The following is a 21,485-nucleotide window of genomic DNA, read 5'->3' as shown; positions in this document are numbered from 1 at the left end:
GTTTTTTAATGTTAAAAAGTTGAGCAAATTTTCACATTTAAAGGTAAATCCTATTGCAGAATAATAGAATATTGCTGATAGGTAACTTTCTTATGCAAATTACATTGTACCATGGCATAAAATTTCTGGGCATCTATCAGTATTCGGAAATCTAAGCCCTTTAGGCTGGGCACAGTGGCTCACACCTGTAATCCCAGCACTTTGGGAGACTGAGGCGGGTAGATCACATGAAGTTAGGAGTTCGAGACCAGCCAGGCCAACAAGGTGAAACTCTGTCTCTACTAAAAATACAAAAATTAGCCAAGTGTGGTGGCACGCGCCTATAATCCCAGCTACTCAGGAGGCTAAGGCAGGAGAATCACTTGAACCTGGGAAGCAGAGGTTGCAGTGAGCCAAGATTGTGCCGCTGCACTCCAGCCTGGGCAACAGAGTGAAGCTCTGTCTCAAAAAAAAAAAAAAAAGAGGAAGAAGAAATCTAAGCCCTTTAAGGACCTTTGAAGCCCTTTAAGGACCTTTGATTTATTAATGCTACATTTTCTCATTTGTATCCCTTTAAAGCATATTTTTAAAAAAAATATCATCATTTGGTCTCTATTTCTTTTCTTTTTCAAACAGGAAACAGAGAACACTGCATGCAAAGTTGGAAATGAGTCCCCTGTACAAGAATTGAAACAAGATGTGTCTAAAAAGGTTGGAAAGATACAATGTCAATATTAGTTTATAACAGACATCATATTTATATGGTATATTTCAAACAGTTTTTATATTCTTTTAGGACAGCGCTCTGTACATGATTGATGTTCAGTAAATGTTTCATGAATCTGTCACATTTGTGGTTGAAGACATTTCAGTCTTTTTAGAAGTCCTTTTCATATTCTAATTGGTAATTTATCCTTGAAACAGTATTTTATAAAATGCTTTTATTTTTTATTCTTGTATTTTTATCAGAATAAGTCCTAACTATTCTTGAGGTTACTACCAGGAGTTACAGGTATTGAAAAGCTCAGTGCAGCAACATTCTGATGTCTTTAGTAATCAGAAGTTATGAGAAGTCCTTACTCTGATAGTACCTTTGATACCTTTTAAAAAACTGATGCTATGAAGCTTCAAAGGTTGGTTTACTAGAAGAGACTGAGCACAAGATCAATCTTTTGAAAATGTGCAGTTCACAGTATCAACATAAAACTCAAAGAGAAAGACAGGATGGTGTGTTTTTATTCATTTATACAAGTTTTAAGTGTTTTCTGTGCCCTAGGCAATCTTCTAGCCAGTGGGTTTCCAGAGGCTAACAAAATGACACATTCTTCACCCCAGAGTTTCTCCAGTAGTGGCACTCGACATTTTGGGCTAATAGAGGGTAGGGGAGGGCCTGTTGTGTGCATTGTAAGATGTTTTAGCAATATCCCTAACTTCTATTTACTAGATGCCAATAGCATCCCCAATTCCCAATTATGACAACCAAATATATCTTCAGATGTCTGGGAGGGGTATGGAACAAAATAACCCCTAATGGAAAACCACTCTTCTATCCTTATGGAATTTAGAAATTTAATGGACTACATTTTTTGGGGTTTTTTTGTTTGTTTGTTTTTTGTTTTGTTTGTTTCTTTTTTTGTTCTGTCGCCCAAGCTAGAGTGCAGTGGCACGATCATGGCTCACTGTAGCCTCCACCTCCCGGGCTCAAGTGATCCTCCCACCTCGGCCTTTCGAGTAGCTGGGACCACAGGTGTGTGCCACCACGCCTGGATAATTTTTGTATATTTTGTAGAGACAAGGTTTTGCCATGTTACCCAGGCTGGTCTCGAAATTCTGAGCTCACGCAATCCACCCACCTCAGCCTCCCAAAGTGCTGGAATTATAGGTGTGCAACACTGTGCCCAGCTGGACCACATATTTTAATATTGATCATACTTTTTTCTTTAAAGGAAAAATGTTCCCTTTTGGGACAAATGGTGGATTGCATAGCAGTGTACATAATAGGAATTGAACCATTTTTTTAAAAAAGGAAATTGCCTACAATTCTATACTATAACACACAGGTGTCTTGATTTTTCAGCATTTCCTTCTGGTTCTCACCCATTAGCGTACATTTTTTCTGCCTAATTGTAGTGTAGGTAGAATTTTATATTCTGTCTTTTACCATTTTTAGATTTTCCTCATACTTCTATATTATTTCTGTACTCAGATGCATCAGTTTCCATCAAGTAAATGGATTACAATGTATCTAGCCATTTTTATTGTTGAAACTTAAAATATTCCTGTTTTTTCCACTATTGCTTTTCTTATCTTTTTAAAGAATGTTTTTCTTAGGATAAATTACAAATGCGTAACTATCTATAGTTAATGGGGAAAAAGATGATTTTAAGGAGAGTTTAGAAGATTAATTCAAGTTGTTTAGCTCTGAACTCAAGCTTATGACCCAAAAACCAGCAGATGCAGGGAGATTAACATTCTTAAACAGACTACACCTAAACTCTACTGTTTGGACTGATGGCAAGATCATGGAAAGAGTTCACCTTGTCTTTTCCCTTCCTTTCTTTCTTTTTCTTTTTTGAAATGGAGTCTCACTCTGTCACCCAGGCTGGAGTGCAGTGGCACGATCTCGGCTCACTGCAACCTCCGCCTCACAGGTTCAAGCAATTCTCCTGCCTCAGCCTCCCTAGAAGCTGAGATTACAGGTGTGTGCCCCATGCTGGGCTAGTTGTTGTATTTTTAGTAGAGACAGGGTTTCACCATGTTGGCCAGGCTGGTCTTGAACTCCTGACCTCATGAGATCCACCCGCCTCGGCCTCCCAATTACAGGCATGAGTCACTGCACCTGGGCCCCTTTCTTTCTTATATGTAGCTTAAAATATAAACAGGCTTTCTATTGTCTTCTACCAACATTTAGAAGAACAGAAAATATATTTTCTCCCCAGTCCTGTCATTACTAACATTAAATCTCCCAGATCAGTTATCCTGCTCCGTCTCAAAAAAAAAACATTTGGACTGGCTAAGATAGGAGAGAAAAGGCATTACTGAAGGCATGGAGGTGGGGAATGTGCAGAACTTTTGAGGATGAGCCTAGAGAGCAAAGTTAGGGCCAGGTTATAGGAATGCCTTATGTCATACTAAACTGCTTTTTATTTTTTTTGAGACTTGAGTCTCGCTCTGTTGCCCAGGTTGGAGTGCAGTGGTGTGATCTCAGCTCACTGCAACCTCCACCTCCTGGATTCAAGCAATTCTTCTGCCTCAGCCTCCCGAGTAGCTGGGATTACAGCCACACACCACCATGCCAGGCTAATTTTTAATTTTTATTTATTTATTTATTTATTTATTTTGTATTTTTAGTAGAGACGGGGTTTCACCATATTGGCCAGGCTGATTTCGAACTCCTGACCTCAGGTGATCCACCCACCTCAGCCTCCCAAAGTGCTGGGTTTACAAGCTTAAACCACTGTGCCTGGACACAGTGAGCTTTTTGAAGCAAACAATGCTTTAGCATAATCATCTCTGTGTATGTCTTGGTTCTCACTGTTCTCTTAGTCTTTCTCTTTTCACTATTTCCTAAAATCCAGAAAAGAAATGCCAGGGCTAGGCACCATAAGAAGGTGTCATGAGGCATATCAAGAGGCAGAAAACACGGACCTTGCTCTCCAGGTACTAATTATCTGGTGTAGAGAAAATAAATAGAGCTAGCCCATATACAGCTCTGTATTTGTATTATAGTTCATACTATACTGAACAGTAAGAATAGTAATAGAAGTGCAGAGGAGGGAGAGATTATTCTCAGATAAGGGATTGGGGAAGACAGGGGTTTCAACCTCATTTTGACCCCTCTTGTGACACAGACATTTCCATTATGCGTAATGATTATTTCAAACCTTTATACTCACCTCATGCTCACTGTACCCACTCACATCCCCCTCATTTTCAGGAGATAACCTTGTTTCCTACTCTACGTAAATATTAGAGGCTAAAAAGCCTGAATCCATTCCTTTGTATCATCTTTCACTTCTTTTACCTACATATTTATTGTCATTTCTTACCTCTTTTTCATGTCATCCATCACTGATGATCTAGTATTCTTGTTTTCTGTCCAAAGTAGTGTGGTATAATACAAAGATCACTGGACGTTTAAGAAAGATCTGGATTTCAGTTTTGGCTTTGTAGCTTACTAATTGTGGGATTGGCAAATTTCTTAAAGCCTTTACCTCAGAGTCCTGCTTTTCTAGGAGGGAGGTAATCCAGCTACCTAACCCAAAGGTCTATATGGCAATTAAATGAGAATTTGTATACTAGGTCTAATACACAGTAGGCCTTCATTCCTTTCTTTTCCAGAACATTGCTCTGTTATCTTCTTTTCCAGTGGTTCCTTCCCTTCAGGTTATAAAAGTGCTGGGACACTTTATTGAAATCTTTTTGCATTTATAGCTAAGCTTTTTGAAAACTCAGACCGTGCTAATGTCTCTATATCTTCACCTCTTATTCATTCTCAAATCCACTGGAATATGACTTCTGTTATCACTGTTATCATTGAGGTTCTCCGCGCTCAGTAACCACCTAATTGACAAATTGGTTGGACTCTGGTTAGTTCTGGTGAAAGCAAGGTAATTTCTAAGGTTAACAATTTGAAGATTGAGAAAAACTAACATATAGAACATGCTAAGAAATCCGGGATGAATATTACTGAGCAGCAGTAATATCCAGTTCAAGTTAGCATGAAATTGTAGTAAACCAGATTAGGATGGTTCTGTGATACATTCCATTAACTTTCTGAAGCCAAGGAATTGAGAAAGCAGAAGTTGTTCATGGTTGGGCATGGTGGTGGGATAACTGATCTGGGAGATTTAATGTTAGTAATGACAGGACTGGGGAGAAAATATATTTTCTTTTCTTCTAAATGTTGGTAGAAGATAATAGAAAGCCTGTTTATATTTTAAGCTACATATAAGAAAGAAAGGGGCCCGGGTGCAGTGACTCATGCCTGTAATCGGGAGGCCGAGGCGGGTGGATCTCATGAGGTCAGGAGTTCAAGACCAGCCTGGCCAACATGGTGAAACCCTGTCTCTACTAAAAGTACAACAACTAGCCCAGCATGGGGCACACACCTGTAATCTCAGCTTCTAGGGAGGCTGAGGCAGGAGAATTGCTTGAACCTGTGAGGCGGAGGTTGCAGTGAGCCGAGATCGTGCCACTGCACTCCAGCCTGGGTGACAGAGTGAGACTCCATTTCAAAAAAGAAAAAGAAAGAAAGGAAGGGAAAAGACAAGGTGAACTCTTTCCATGATCTTGCCATCAGTCCAAATAGTAGAGTTTAGGTGTAGTCTGTTTAAGAATGTTAATCTCCCTGCATCTGCTGGTTTTTGGGTCATAAGCTTGAGTTCAGAGCTAAACAACTTGAATTCTTCTCCTGGGAATTTGGATTATCATGGTTTTGCTAAGTGGGCTCAAACCAGTAGGCTGGTATTACAACAAGTTTGGCATAAATATGTAAATGAATCAGGATATTGAGTCTTAATGTAAGTTTAGGATTGAGCTTTATTAAAATCACCCTTGATTAAAATCAATCACAACTTGATTAAAATAACCCTATAAATAGGGTTATTTGACCTTTTGTACCTAAGTGTTAACACAAATTCCCTATTATGAGGGTTAAGAGTATAGATGCTGGAATCAAACTCCCTGGGTTTATACCTGCTTTATCACTTACTAGCTTTGTGACCTTGGACAAATCATTTGATTAGTTCCCTCATTTATAAAAGGGTGACAGTAGAAGTAGAATCTCTTAAGATTGTCGTAAAGATTAAAATATGTAAAGTATTAAGAACATTGCCTGGCACTTACTAAGTACTGTGTAAATGATTAGCTGTTATTATGTTCTTATAAATAGCTTCATTTTAAAAAACTACTTTTAACCCTTTCATCAGATTATTGAAAGTATTATTGAGGAGAGTCAGAAAGTACTACAGCTTGAAGATGACTCTTTGGATTCCAAAGGAAAAGAACTCTCTGATCAAGCTACTGCCAGTCCTGTTGTGGCTAGAACAGATCTGAGCAATATACCCGGACTGTTAGCCATAGATCAAGTACTGCAGGAAGAATCCCAAAAGGCAGAGAGTCAGAATACATTTGAAGAGACTGAATTAGAATTTAAAAAATGCTTTCCTTCGGATGAAACCTGTGAGAAACCAGTAGATGAAACCACAAAGTTAACTCAAACAAGTTCAACTGAGCAGCTTAATGTGCTTGAAACTGAAGCAGAAGTATTGAACAAGGAAGCAGTGGAAGTCAAAGGAAGTGATGTTCTAGGACCTGTGTCCTCAGACTCCTTATCTACTAAAGATTTTGCTGCTGTGGAAGAAGTGGCCCCTGCCAAACCCCCGAGACACCTTACTCCAGAGCCTGATATAGTGGCTAGTACAAAGAAGCCTGTTCCAGCACGCCCACCTCCTCCAACTAATTTCCCACCTCCTAGACCCCCACCTCCATCTCGACCTGCTCCACCACCAAGAAAAAGGAAAAGCGAATTGGAATTTGAGACTTTGAAAACTCCTGATCTAGATGGCAAGTATTAATTGAGAAATCACCCTGTTGGTTGGGCACAGTGGCTCACGCCTGTAATCCCAGCACTTTGGGAGGCCGAGGCGGGCGGATCACTTGAGCTCAGTTCAAGACCAGCCTGGGCAACATGGCGAAACCCCATCTGAACAACAACAAAAATAATACAAAAATTAGCTGGCCATGGTGGCACGCGCCTGTAATCCCAGCTACTTGGGAGGCTGAGGCAGGAGAATTGCTTGGGCCTGGGAGGCAAAGACTGCAGAGAGCCAGGGTCATGCCATTGCACTGCAGCCTGGGTGATCAGAGTGAAATCTTGTCTCAAAAAAAGAGAGAGAGCAATAACCCTTTGTGGTGAAATTTTGGAGTTGAAACTGTTTACCTTTCTGCTTTTATTTCACTTTATAAAACTCACTGGCAACCAAGTTATTAAAATTATTTCTTTAGTAATAGACAAAATGTAAAAATGTTTACATTGGTGAAAGTTACTTTACTATAATTGAACACTTCAGCAGACTTCAAACTTTCGAATCTGTTGCCATCTGAGAGAGAGTGGCATGTGAAAAAAACATGGGATTTGGAGACCTAAAGTCTGAATTCAAGTCCTGCATCTTTTTTTTTTGTATGAGCTGTATAGTCTTGAGGAAATTAAATAACTTGTTTGAACCATGGTTTCCCTGTATAGGAAATGAGAGTAATCAAACCACTTTCCTCACAGGGTTGTTATAAGAATCAAACAAAAAGGGTTGTTATTGTTATTATTATCATTGCAGTTCCCAAAGAGAATATTACGTCTGATTCTCTCCTAACTACAAGCATGGCTTCAGAGAGTACGGTCAAGGATTCTCAGCCTTCTCTTGATTTGGCAAGTGCTACCAGTGGAGATAAAATAGTTACTGCCCAGGTTGGTGAATTAGTGTTCTATTTCATATAGACTTTATCAGCTGCCTGCAAGTGGCTGGTTTGTTGATTATGGAGCGTTCTATATTCTGCAGGCCAAATATTTCTTTGTCCTCCAAACCTGACCCCCTTACTTCCCTTGATCAGCTCTGCTACACACTAACTGGGTGAGCCTACCAAGCTGTTTGGCATCTGGATCTCAGATGCCCCATCAATAAAATGGAGGAAAAATCCTTCCTTGAGGGTTTGAAATGAGCTAAAATATGCCAAGTATCTAGCAGGTAATAGGTGTTCAAAAAACGACAGATGCTAGCAGGTAATAGGTATTTGAAAAACGACGATGCTACTATTTGTAATATTGTTGGTACTAATAAACACCAACTATAGTCTATATTTGTCCTGTATTGGTCAGAATTGAAGACTTTTTTTTATAATTTCCTTTTCCTAATCATAAAAAAACTTTATATGCTAGGAAGTGGGCTACACAAAAGACTTGATAACGTTAATTTTACCACAGCCAGATTCTGGGACTCAGAGCTACTTACATGGTAGCTATGGTGGGCCGGGCTACCAGACTACAACATATGACACTATAGTCTTGTTGTAGCCTTAGAGCAGGGGTCAGCAGTGGCCTGCTTTGGTAGGATCCCCAAGCTAAGAATGTTCTTTACATTTTTAAAGGTTGTTTAAGAAGAAGAATATGCAACAGAGACTCTATATGAACAAAAATGCCTTAAATATTTATAATATGGCTCTTTATAGAGAGAAGTTTTCTGACCCCTACCTTTGAGGTAGCCACATACAGTCCAGATTAATAGCAGTCTTAGTAGAGAAATGCTTTTTGGCTAGGTTCAAATAGAACATTTATTTGTTTTCAAGAATACTAAGACATTATTTCATGAGCAGCAATAGTTTTGGTTCCTAATGTTTTTCAGCATGCTGGGAAAAATGAAGGACTGAAATGTAATGTTCCATTTAGATTTTCTGCAGACTCCATTATTTGAATTATGAAATTCTTTAGAATTATGTGTGGTAATAATTGAACATTTATAGAAATTGATTCAGTCTAATTTCTGTTTATAAAATTATATTTCCAGGAAAATGGAAAAGCACCTGATGAGCAGACTGTAGCAGGTGAAGTGATGGGCCCTCAGAGACCTAGATCCAACTCTGGGAGAGAGCTTACTGATGAGGTAGAAATAGATTTTTTTGTTCTTGTTCTTAAAACATAAAGTACAAAAAACATAATGGGAAGATGAAAACCTTCTGGAGATGGATGGTAATGATGGGTGCATAACAATGTGAATGTACTTAATGACCCAGAACTGTACATTTAAAAATGGTTAAAATTGTAAATTTTATGTTATGTGTAATTTACCACAATTTATTTTTTTTTAAGTTTATTGCTGTTACACAAAAAAAAAAAAAAAAAAAAGGAAAAACTGAAAATTGAAGATTGTCTTTGTTTTGTTGATATGCTGGATGTTGCATCTCTGATTTAAACTTCCCCTTTCACTCAATTGCATAGTGGAATAAATATATTGAAAGCAAGGTTTATATTTTATAGAAAGTGGGCTTTAAAAGAACTTGATGTTGAGGCCAGGTGTGGTGGCTCACTCCTGTAATCGCAGCACTTTGGGAGGCCAAGGCGGGTGGGTCACTTGAGGTCAGGAGTTCGAGACCCAGCCTGGCCAACATGGCAAAACCCCATCTCTACTAAAAATACAAAAATTAGACAGGCATGGTGGTGCGCATCTGTAATCCCAGTTACCCAGAGGCTGAGGCAGGAGAATCACTTGAACCCAGGAGGCAGAGGTTGCAGTGAGCCGAGATCGCACCACTGCACGCCAGCCTGGGCAACAGAGCAAGACTCGGTCTCAAGAAAAAAAATTTTTAATGATAATAATAATAAAAGAACTTGATATTATAAATACATGTTATACCAACATAAATTTTATTATTTTAATGGTTTCTTACAATTAAAACTTAGTATGCATCTATTAGCCAACTTATTCAGAATTAAATTTTACAGCAAAATCTTAGTTTATGTTTCTTTAAAACAATACATTTTTTAAAATATTGCACTTTGGAAGACAGTTTGGCAGTTCCTCAAAATGTTAAACATAGTGTTACCATGACCCAGCAGTTCCATTCCTTTGTATATACCAATGAGAAACGAAAACATATGTTCACACAAAAAATGTACACAAATATTCACAGCATCCTTATTCATAACAGCCAAAAACTGGAAACAACCCAAATGTTCATCACTGATTGGATGGATAAATAAAATGTGGTATATTCATACCATGTTGTATTTTTTAGCAATTAAAAGGAATGAAGGAATAAAGTACTGATACATGCTACAACATGGATAAACCTTGAAAACATCATGTTTAGTTAAAGAAACCAGATGTAAAAGGCCATATATTACAGGATTTGATTTATATGAAATGTCCAGAATAGGCAAATCTATAGAGACAGAAAGTAGATTAGTATTTGCCAGGGGCTAGGAAGAAAGGGAAATGAGGTGTGACTGCTAATGGGTAGGGAATTTCCTTTTGGGGTGCAGAAAATATTCTGACTTAGTGGCGATAGCTGTACAACTCTGTGAATATACTAAAAACCATTGAATTATATGCTTTAAATGAGTGCATTTTGTGGCATGTGAATTGTATCTCAATAAAAATGTTAGAAATTATTGTGTGCAGTATTGAATGTATCTAAAAAGCCTTTAGCTTAAATTTTAGGGGATTTTGTAGACTCAAAAAGATAATTAAATTGCAGGTCATCTTGGTGTGATTGTTCTTTTTAACCTCAGGAAATTTTAGCCAGTGTAATGATTAAGAACCTGGATACTGGAGAAGAAATACCTTTGAGTCTTGCAGAAGAGAAACTACCAACAGGCATTAATCCTCTCACTCTACACATCATGAGAAGGACAAAAGAATATGTAAGGTGTGGCCTAACGTTGTTATTTGTCATTAATAGTATTTCAGAGTTGTTAAGATTTCTCTGTTAATGAACTATGACAATCCCTAATTTGGTTTCATTCAGTGTTTTTCTTTACTCTGGAGTTAAAATAGAGTTAGATAAGGTAGGTATTCTTTAACTTTGCTCTTCATTATGACTGTACAGTTACTTGGGGGAATAGTATAAATATTAAATCCCATAGCACTTAGTTTCTCTTTTTTAATTATTTAAATTATACTTGGGACAATATAAAAACAGTGAGGGATTACATGCCTGTAATCCCAGCACTTTGGGAGGCTGAGGCAGCACTTGAATTCAGGAGTTAGAGGGGCCTGGGCAACATAGTGAGACCTCATCTCCACAAAAATAAATAAATAAAAATAACAAAAAAAAAATTGAGGCTAAAAAACTATGTAGAATGAACACTTAGTCTTCTGAAACTTTGCTTTAAGGGTCATAAAATGGTTTAAATATTTGTACTGTTTTTGTAGGATCAGAAAATGGCTTTAAAGTGAGATGAGTGACTTTACTGCGAGATGTATGTAGATCTAAGGAATCATTTCTGTAAAAGCAGGAGCTATTTTATTAAATGTAATGCAGGATGTACTTAATGAGTGGGGAGGAAGATACCTACAAGTTACTTTATTATTTCACTACAGCACATTTTGCCAAGCAAAAAGCCTTGTTTGTAGTAGGTTTTTCACAAATTGCTAAATTGTATTCATTTATATGTTATACATTGCACCTTGCTTAAAGATTCTTTTCTTCAATTTCTGAAGCCTGTAAGTTGTCAGGTCCATCATTTAAATTAAATTATATGGGCTGAGCACAGTGGCTCACACCTGTAATTCTAGCACTTTAGGAGGCCAAGGCAGGTGGATTGCCTGAGCTCAGGAGTTCAACACCAGCCTGGGCAACATGGTGAAACCCTGTCTCTACTAAAATACAAAAAATTAACTAGACATGGCAGTGTGCACATATAGTCCCAAGTACTCAGGAGGTTGAGGCAGGCGAATTACTTGAACCGGGGAGGCGGAGGTTGCAGTGAGCCAAGATTGTGCCACTGCACTCCAGCCTGAGCGACAGAGCGAGACTCCCATCTCCTAAATAAATAAAGAAATTTATGTAAAGCTTATTAGCATAGTTTTTCTTATTCTGATTAACTGGTTATATAGTAAGTATAAACAGAGATTTTTAAGAAGAATAGAAGAAATGGTTTATTTTAAAACAACTTCCCCTTCTTACAGTAATGACGCGGCACAGTCAGATGATGAAGAGAAGTTACAGTCTCAGCCAACAGATACTGATGGTGGAAGGTTAAAACAGAAAACGTGAGTTACAGTACATCCCTTTTCTTCATTTCAAGTTTTTATTTAAAAAAATATGAGAACTACCATACTATTTTAAATTGTACTCCATATTGTTTTTATGTCTACCCACCACCACTCCTCCCTGTCCCTCGCTGGTAATAATAATAAAGCATCTGACACACAGAAAATGACCAGTAAGTGTTGCACCATACCTGTGTTTTTCTACTGGTAGGTAGGTACCAAAAGTGTTAGTAGAAGAACATGATTGTCCTTGAAGTTGTCTTTTCCCTTTCTCTTCATCTCTGCAATCCTATTTGTCTTTCTAAACCCAACTATAATGAGATTCTTCCTGACTACTACAGTCTATAGCAATTTTCTTTCTTTTCTCAATTTTGGGAATACCTGTAGTCTATAACTTACTTTTTCCCTTTACAATATATTGTCTTAAACTGTTTTCAGTTAAACTGTTTTCAGACAAATACACGTTAAACAATCAAAGAGTATGTTGCAAAAGGATTCTGATTATGCCATCCTTCTGTTTCCCCTACAAACTTCTAGATCAATGGTGGGCCTATACATTTTGTTTGATTATACACAAGTCTCTAAATTGATGATAATTAACTCTAAGGTCCAAAGGGAATTCTCCACTTGAGTCCTTTTCCTAGTGTGTATCAAAGCATTTTCCTAGTGTGTATCAAATAAAGAATTTTTAGGAAACATGTACCTAAAATGCAGGCATATGGTAGCACCTTAGATATTTGGAACTTGGCCATCTAGTAGTTGCAGTTATCAGGAACCTGAGAATAAGGAATTACTACAATTATTCAGAGACAGATAAACATCCAGAAGAGATGTCACATAGTCCATGCACTAAAGCTCATTATTTTTCTAAGAGAAAAGTTCCTCAGGTTTATTCAAAGCCATTATGCTTATTTCTTACATCATTTTTTAAAAACTCTGGTCAAGTGTCTGAGCTTACTGCAAAATAGAAGCATCGAACTGTGACAACAGGTAAGTTGACACATAAGAATGTCAGATAATCAGAAAAATGATTAAATAACTCATAATATAGGTGGGTGCCGTGGCTCATGCCTGTAATCCCAGCATTTTGGGATACCACAGTAGGAAGATCACTTGAACCCAGGAGTTTGAGAGCAGCCTGAGCAACATTGGTGGACTCACTCTTTACAAAAAAATTTTAAAAATTAGCCGGGCATGGTGGCACACACATGTGGTCTCAGCTACTCAGGAGGCTGAGATGGGAGAATTGCTTGAGCCTGAGGGGTCGAGGCTGCAGTGAGCCGTGATCACACCACTGCACTTCAGCCTGGGTGACAGAGCAAGACCTTGCCCCCCCCAACAAAGAAAGAACTCATAATATAGCACAATCATCATATCACAGTGCTTTTCAACCTTTTATCATGCCATGACACACAAAGAACATAATAGTATTTGCACTGAATGCTGGGGTAAGCTGATAAGGTAGCTGATGGCCAGAGAAGATTGGCCCAGGCTTCCCTCGGCCCTGCCCTGTTGCCTTGAAGGCTGAGTGGGGAACCAATAGTATGGCCCACCTGCAATGCATTAGAAAGGCTCTGAATGTATTAAAGAACCAAAATGATGGTAGCAATGATCTTATCCATCAAGGAATGAAATTTAGGGAACATAAAGTGCCATTTAAGAAGGCATAAAAGTAGATATTTTAGAACTATTCTCATCTGAAAAAATATTAAAATGTCTGTTTTCTTGGCTTTTAAAGTGGTAGTAAACTTATCCAGAAAATACAGCTTCAGAGTTACAGGTAGCAGAGACCTTATAATGGTTTTAAAAATGGTTTATCATCTATGTTTTCTGGTTATCAAAAGAAATACAGAAATATGTAAAATAGAAAATGAAAGTTTCTGATAATCTCAGACCCAGAAATCAGTTTTAATAGCATAGTGTATTCTCCATAGAATTTTTTGTTTCTCATAAAAGCAGGGCTACTACTCTATGTCTATAATTTGTCAACTTGCTGTTTTGTTTTGTTTTGTTAAGAAAATCAGGTATATCATAGACATGTCTTTATATCAGCACTAATAATATATATATTGCAGTCTTTCTGAGAGCCAGATATGAGAGTTAAGTGCTTGGGATATAACAGTTAAGACATTAAGAGGCCGGGCATGGTGGCTCACACCTGTAATCCAGAACTTTGGGAGGCCGAGGTGGGTGGATCACCTGAGGTCAGAAGTTCAAGACTAGCCTGGCCAACGTGGTGAAAGCCAGTCTCTACTAAAAATACAAAAAAATAGCTGGGTGTGGTGGTGGGCACCTGTAATCCTAGCTACTCAGGAGGCCGAGGCAGAAGCATTGCTTAAACCCAGGAGGCAGAGATTGCAGTGAGCTGAGATCATACCATTGCACTCCAGCCTGGGCAACAAGAGTGAAATTCTGTCTCAAAAAAAAAAAAGACATTCAGGATGGGTGCAATGGCTCATGCTTGTTATCCCAGCACTTTGGGAGGCCGAGGCGGGTGGATCATTTGAGTCCAGGAGTTCAAGACCAGCCTGGGCAACACGGCAAGACCCCGTCTCTATAAAAAATACAAAAATTAGCCAGGCATGGTGGTATGCACCTGTAGTCCCAGCAACTCAGGAGGCAGAGGCAGATGGGTCCATTGAACCTGGGAGGTCGAGGCTGCAATGAGCCGAAATCATACCACTGCACTGTAGCCTGGGCAGCAGAGCAAGACTCTGTCTCAATTTAAAAAATTTGAAAGAAAAAGACATTCGTGGTCTCTGCCTTCATAGAACTTCTGTTAAATGGGAGAAATAGGCATTAAACATATAATTGCACAGATAAATCTAGATACATTTGTAGTGACTGCTATAAAAGTAAAGCTCCAGGTCCTGTAGAAGTATTACAGTAGTTCCCTCTTATCCATGGGGTATATGTTCCAAGATCCCCAGTGGATACCTGAAATCACAGATAGTACCAGACTTTGCTACTATGTTTTTTCGATCTGATAACCAGGAAGGCTGCTAAGTAATGAGTGGGTATCGTCTACAGCGTGGAAACACTGGACAGAGGGATGATTCACATCCCAGGTAGGATGGAGCAGGATGGTGTGAGATTTCATCATGCTACTCAGAATAGCACACAATTTAAAACTTACAAATGGTTTTATTTCTGGGATTTTCCATTTAATATTTTTGGACCATGGTTGACTGGGGTAACCGAAACCATGTAAAGTGAAACTTTGGATTAACGGGGACTATATAACAAAAACTCCGTCTAAAGTTAAAAAGACCATTTTGAGAGAGCTGTTTGATCTGAGACCTAAAAAGTGAGTGGGTATTAGCCAAGGGAGAGGTGTTCCAGGCGGAAATAACCACACATGCAAAGCCCCTGAGGTTACTATAAGAGCTTGGCACATTTAAAAAGCTGAGGTTTGCTCATTCATTTTCTTGTATTTCCTACCAGCACTTATTTATCTATTCCTCGATTGACAGAAAATTTAGTTTATTTCCACTTTTTGACTATTCTAAACAGGGTTACATTGAACTTCTCTCTGTATATAACTTAACAACTTTTAAAAATACTGTCCCTCATGTACTGTGCTCTGCTTTTTATAATCTTAATATATGAAACCTGAGACTTAGCTAATTGAAAATGCAATAAATAAATTCTATTTATGGAAGCTTGAGATGCATACTTACATTACCTCATGTTTGGGAATACCTACCAGGAAAGCTCAGCCTAATTTTATTACATACACTTACCCAAACTGAAAGAGACCATCTTCAGCTACCAAAGCATTCTATTTTGTAAGGAAATATCTCTTTACTCTTTACTAGTAAAATGTGTTTTTAAGAACAGCTCGCTAAAACAGTCTTCTCAAAGCAGTTCTCACCTCAGATTCATGGCCTCACCCCCAGACTCTCTAAATTGGATTATCTGGGGATGGAGCCCAGGTACCTACACTTTAAACACTCCCCTCTCCACACTACCTCTGCCAATCAATTTTATTCACCATTGAAAACCAAAGCTCTAGAATATATGAATATGGTAAATTGGGGGAAAGGGTGTATGTTTCCTTTGCCATATTGACTTGAATATGTTTATTCCATAGAATAAGGCATTTGGAACTCAAACACCTATTATTTATGTTTAAAAAAGGTTATTTCAAAGTAGTGTACTTTATCAGTCACAGCTAATACATTTGTCTGCAAATTGTTGAACTTTTACAGTTAACTGAGTTGATACTTTTTTCATTTTTGTTAAGGACTCAACTAAAGAAGTTTCTTGGAAAATCAGTAAAGAGAGCAAAGCACCTTGCTGAGGAATATGGTGAACGTGCTATAAATAAAGTTAAAAGTGTTAGAGATGAAGGTGAGTTAAAACAGAACATTTCAACTGAACATTCAATTAATTTGTAATCGTCTAAATTTAGCCTGTAGTTTATAAGAAGCATTCTATTTAAAATAGTAAACCTTTATAGCTGACATCTTAGTATTTCAATAAATAAGGTACTCTATCACTTAATTTTATGAGTTTGAAGAAAAATGAATTTATACATATTTTGTGACTTTGACAGTCTGAAAGGGTTGAGTGTTAAATAATCAGTTATAAATTAGGGTTTTTTTGGTTTTTTTTTGTTTTTTTTTTTGTTTTTTGAGATGGAGTCTCACTCTTTCGCCCAGGCTGGAGCGCAGTGGCATGATCTCAGCTCACTGCAAGCTCCGCCTCCCAGGTTCACACCATTCTCCTGCCTCAGCCTCCCAAGTAGCTGGGAGTACAGGTGCCCGCCACCATGCCCAGCTAATTTTTTGTGTTTTTAGTAGAGATGGGGTTTCACCGTGTTAGCCAGGATGGTCTCCATCTCATGACCTCGTGATCTGCCCACCTTGGCCTCCCAAAATGTTGGGATTACAGGCGTGAGCCACTGCGCCCAGCCATAAGTTAGTTTTTTAAGGCTATTTGGTTTTGGGTTTTTTTTTTTTTTGAAACAGTCTCGCTCTGTCACCCAGACTGGAGTGGAATGGCATGATCTTGGCTCACTGCAACCTCTGTCTCCTGGGTTTAAGCCATTTTCCTGCCTCAGCTTACCAAGTAGCTGGGATTATAGGCACACACCACCACACCTGGCTGATTTTTGTATTTTTAGCAGAGACAGGGTTTCGCCATGTTGACCAGGCTGGTTTCGAACTCCTGACCTCAGGTGATCCGCCCACTTCTACCTCCCAACGTGCTGGAATTACAGGCATGAGCCACCACGCCCGGCCAATGCTAATTTTTTCTTTTTTTTTTTTTTTGGAGATGGAGTCTCGCTCTGTCACCCAGGCTGGAGTGCAGTGGCATGATCTCGGCTCACTTCAAACTCTGCCTCCTGGGTTCAAGCAATTCTCCTGCCTCAGCCTCTTGAGTAGCTGGGATTACTGGCACCTGCCACCACACCTGGCTAATTTTTGTATTTTTAGTAGAGACAGGGTTTTACCATATTGCCCAAGCTGGTCTTGAACTCATGACCTCAGGTGATCTGCCTGCCTCAGCCTCTCAAAGCTCTGGGATTACAAGCGTGAGCCACCGCAGTTGGCCAACTATTTGGTTTTTACAAATACTGCCAGTTCTTTGTATCCATGGGTTCCACATGGAGGGATTCAAACAACCACAGATAGAAAAATATTAAAAAACATAAAAAATAACAATACAAAATAAATAAATAAATAATAAATAAAAATTTATTAAAATAAAATATAAAAAATATTTAAAATATTTTTATTTTTAAAATAAAAATATATATAAAATAAAAATAAATAAATAAAACATAAAAAATAAAACAATAGAAAAAATAACAACTATTTATATAGCATTTATGTTGCAGTAGATATTATAAGTAATCTAGAGATTAAAGTATACAGTAGGGCGAGGCCTGGTGGCTCATGCCTATAATCCCAGTACTTTGAGAGGCCAAGACAGGAGAACTGCTTGAGGCCAGGAGTTTGAGACTAGCCTGGTCAAACATAGTGAGACCCTGTCTCTACTAAAAAATAAAAATTAGCTTGGTGTAGTGAAGTGTGCCTACAGTCCCAGCTACTCAGAAGGCTGAGGAATAGGATTGCTTGAGCCCAAGAGTTCAGGGCTGTAGTGACCTATGATTGCACCACTGCGCTCCAACGTGAAACCCTGTCTTTAAAAAAGAAAGAAAGTACATGAAAGGATGTGCATAGGTTATATGCAAATACCGTGCCATTTTATGTTAAGGGATTTGAGCATTCGCAGATTTTGATACCCATAGCAGGTCTTGCCATGGATACTGGGGAATAACTGTATTTTCAAAATTAGGTAGGTCTGGGTATGGTGGCTCATATCTGTAATCCCAACACTTTGGAAGGCTAAGGCAGGAGGATCACTTAAGCCCAGGAGTTGGAGACCAGCTTGGGCAACATAGTGAGACCCCCGTCTGTATAAAAATAAATAAATAAATTTTTTTTAATTAGGTAAATTTTCTAAATTTGCAAATATCTTGACCTCCTATGCCTTTGTCATTATTGTACTCATTTGTTTTATTTAATGAAACTTACATAGTACTTATTCAGTGCCTGGGACTGTACTAAGCACTTTTACCTGTATTAATTCATTTAATCCCATAGAAACCCTATGAGGTAAGTACCATCATATCCCCATTTGATAGATGAGAAAACTAAGAGGCATCCAAAGTTGAGTAACTTGCCTGTGGTCACACAGATAATAAATGACAGAGCTGGATTTGAACCTGGCAGTCTGGCATTAGACTCCATGTTTTTAACCAGTATGTTACATAATAAATAAATTTTGCTCTTCCATTTAATGAATTTTCTTGGTATGCAGGAAATATGAAACTATGATAGTAGCAATATCTATATTAGCTAGTAGTGATTTCTATTGCTTTTCTGTTCAGTGTTTCATACTGATCAAGATGATCCTTCATCAAGTGATGATGAAGGAATGCCATACACAAGACCAGTTAAATTCAAAGCAGCACACGGTTTCAAAGGACCTTATGATTTTGATCAGATCAAAGTGGTGCAAGATCTTAGTGGTGAACATATGGTAAGCAACTTTTTCATTTTTTAGGATTGATACTGTTTTTGTTAAGAGAAATACTTTGGCTTCTACAAAACTATCTCTATGTATGTAACTTTGCTAGCCTGACTCAAGAACGGTGAATTTATGTTAACATGATTTAATGAATAGGTAATACAGAGTCTGTCTCTGAAGTATTCCAGAAGTGACTTATCGGCCAGGTGTGGTGGCTCACGCCTGTAATCCCAGCACTTTGGGAGGCCAAGACAGGCGAATCACTTGAGTTCAGGAGTTCGAGACAGCCTGACCAATATGACGAAACCCTGTCTCTATGAAAAATATAAAAATTAGCCGAGCATGGTGGTGGGTGCCTGTAATCCCAGCTACTTGAGAGGCTGAGGCAGGAGAATTGCTTGAATCCGGGAGGCAGAGGTTGTGGTGAGTCGAGATCGTACCACTGCACTGCAGCCTGGGCTACAGAGTAAAAGACTCCGTCTCGAAAAAAAAAGAAAAAAGAAAAGAAAAAGAAAAAAATGAGTTATTGAATAAGTAAACTCTCAGCCTGTATCACTAAGAAACCTATGCAAAGGCACCAAACTTTAAAGCAGTTAAATTAGAGGGTGGTCTGTAACTTTGAAAAATGTTTAAAATGTTCCCAACCATATTTTAAATAATTTACAAAATACATCAGAAGCTCAATATATGTTGTAAAGTGAGATATTCAGCTAAAACAAGGAGAGAGGTAAAAGTTCAAGTGCTCCTTTAGAGTTCAAAAGTACCAATGTAGATGCAATTGCACAAACTGTATTGCAGTTAACCCCTGAAAATGCTAGGAACACAAGGAAGGCAGTGATAAAATTTAGAACTGAATAATGTTGTACCCTTGATTAGGGAATCTGTTTACATTTTAAGTCTAAAAGTTGGCTTAACTGGAAGGAAGCAACCATAAATATATTGGATGGCAACCAAATTCAAATTTAAATTTTGATGCTTACAATCTACAGATAAAATGTTTGAGTTGATTTTAGTATTTTCCTTAAGGAAATTGATAAATTTCCTAGTACTGTATTGACTCGTTGTTTCCTGTTTTAAATAAAATCTCATTGTAGTAGGCTCCAAATGACTCATTTTTAATACACTTGAATTTTGTAGAAGTGAATGGTTATTTCAATAAATGGGCTGTGGCATAATCTTTTTGATACATCTGAATGTGTATATAATAGTATTTCTTGTAATAATATTTGGTCTTTCCAACTTAAGAGGTTCGTGTTCTTTCTCCCTTCTCCTCTACCCCCACCACACACACATACTTTCCTACTGTTTTCAGTGTCTAGAGATTCTGGCCGTATACTTTGAAACCTTGTTTCTAGAGAAAAAAGTAGGATGCACCATTCTAATACTACTACCTTTTTTTTTTCCTTTTTGTGGCAAAGTCTTGCTCTGTCACCCAGCTGGAGTGCAGGGGCGGGATCTCTGCTCACTGCAGCCTCTGCCTCCTGAGCTCAAGCAGTCCTCCCTCCTCAGCCTCCTGAGTAGCTGGGACCACAGGTGCGCACCACCATGCCTGGCTAATTTTTTGTGGTTTTTGTAGAGATGGGGTTTCACCATGTTGCCCAGGCTAGTCTCGAACTCCTGAACTCAAGTGATCCACCCACCTGGACCTCCCAGAGTGCTGGGATTGCAAGCACGTGCCACCATGCCCAGCCCATTCCAAAACTGTAATACTTCTAAGTACCTGGTGCTATGAGGGTCACTGCCAAGGTGGGCTTTAGTCTTCCTCAATCCTGCTCAGTTGTTAGTGCTATGCTGAGGGCTCTGCCACCCGTCTTTACGTTCAGCTAGGGGACTGAGATCCCCAACTAGGATTTGTGCTTTTCCAATGAAGATTTCTGACCACTTTAGAACTCCCATTTCTGTTAATATGTGGACAGGGTTTGAGTTCTTGAAGTTGTTAGTTTGGATTATGGAACACCACAACTATCTTACCCTACCTTTCTTCTGAAAGTCTACTTTTGTGGTATTAAAGCACCATTGAACTTTTGGACTTAAGTAGTGTTAGCAATGTGAGGATTATTTTAGTATACATTATTTGGCATAATTTTAAACTTTGGCTTTAAAGTCTTGTCTCTAAATTTTATTTTATTTATTATTATTTTTAGATGGAGTTGCGCTTTTGTTGCCCAGGCTGGAGTGCAATGGCACGGTCTCAGCTCACTGCACCCTTCACCTCCCAGGTTCAAGTGAGCCTCCTGCCTTAGCCTCCCAAGTGGCTGGGATTATAGGCGCCCACCACATGCCTAGCTAATTTTTGTATTTTTAGTAGAGATGGGGTTTTACCATGTTGGCCAGAATGGTCTCGAACTCCTGACCTTAGGTGATCCACCTGCCTCAGCCTCCCAAAGTGCTGAGATTACAGATGTGAGCCACTGTGCCCGGCCAAAAGTAAAGTCTCTAAAGTTGTAAAGTATTAACTTTGAACCTTCTTTTGTTTTCATAGGGAGCTGTTTGGACCATGAAATTTTCTCACTGTGGCCGGTTACTTGCCTCAGCTGGACAAGACAATGTAGTGAGAATATGGGCTTTAAAAAATGCTTTTGACTATTTCAACAATATGCGAATGAAATACAATACTGAAGGTATTTTTCATGTATTTAAAAATCTACAGAAACCTGAAGTTTTTACATTTTAGGTATACTGATGCCCTACTTTTCTGGC

The 21,485-nt window shown here is 38.5% G+C and overlaps 1 protein-coding gene across 1 annotated transcript in view; it reads left to right on the top strand.

Moving 5' to 3' along the window:
- LOC105468377 (WD repeat domain 44) overlaps positions 1 to 21,485 on the top strand; it is a 107,522-nt gene that overhangs the window by 45,844 nt on the left and 40,193 nt on the right. Inside the window, exons 3-11 of the mRNA XM_011718491.3 lie at positions 616 to 690; positions 5,910 to 6,546; positions 7,314 to 7,444; positions 8,538 to 8,633; positions 10,262 to 10,398; positions 11,661 to 11,744; positions 15,991 to 16,097; positions 18,646 to 18,797; positions 21,268 to 21,406. Of these exons, the coding sequence (XP_011716793.1) occupies positions 616 to 690; positions 5,910 to 6,546; positions 7,314 to 7,444; positions 8,538 to 8,633; positions 10,262 to 10,398; positions 11,661 to 11,744; positions 15,991 to 16,097; positions 18,646 to 18,797; positions 21,268 to 21,406 (1,558 nt within the window). The remainder of the gene's footprint in view (positions 1 to 615; positions 691 to 5,909; positions 6,547 to 7,313; positions 7,445 to 8,537; positions 8,634 to 10,261; positions 10,399 to 11,660; positions 11,745 to 15,990; positions 16,098 to 18,645; positions 18,798 to 21,267; positions 21,407 to 21,485) is intronic.

The sequence above is a fragment of the Macaca nemestrina genome, chromosome X (genome assembly GCF_043159975.1).
Source record: "Macaca nemestrina isolate mMacNem1 chromosome X, mMacNem.hap1, whole genome shotgun sequence".
NCBI lineage: Eukaryota > Metazoa > Chordata > Mammalia > Primates > Cercopithecidae > Macaca > Macaca nemestrina.
This window is presented reverse-complemented; position numbering and strand designations above follow the sequence as displayed.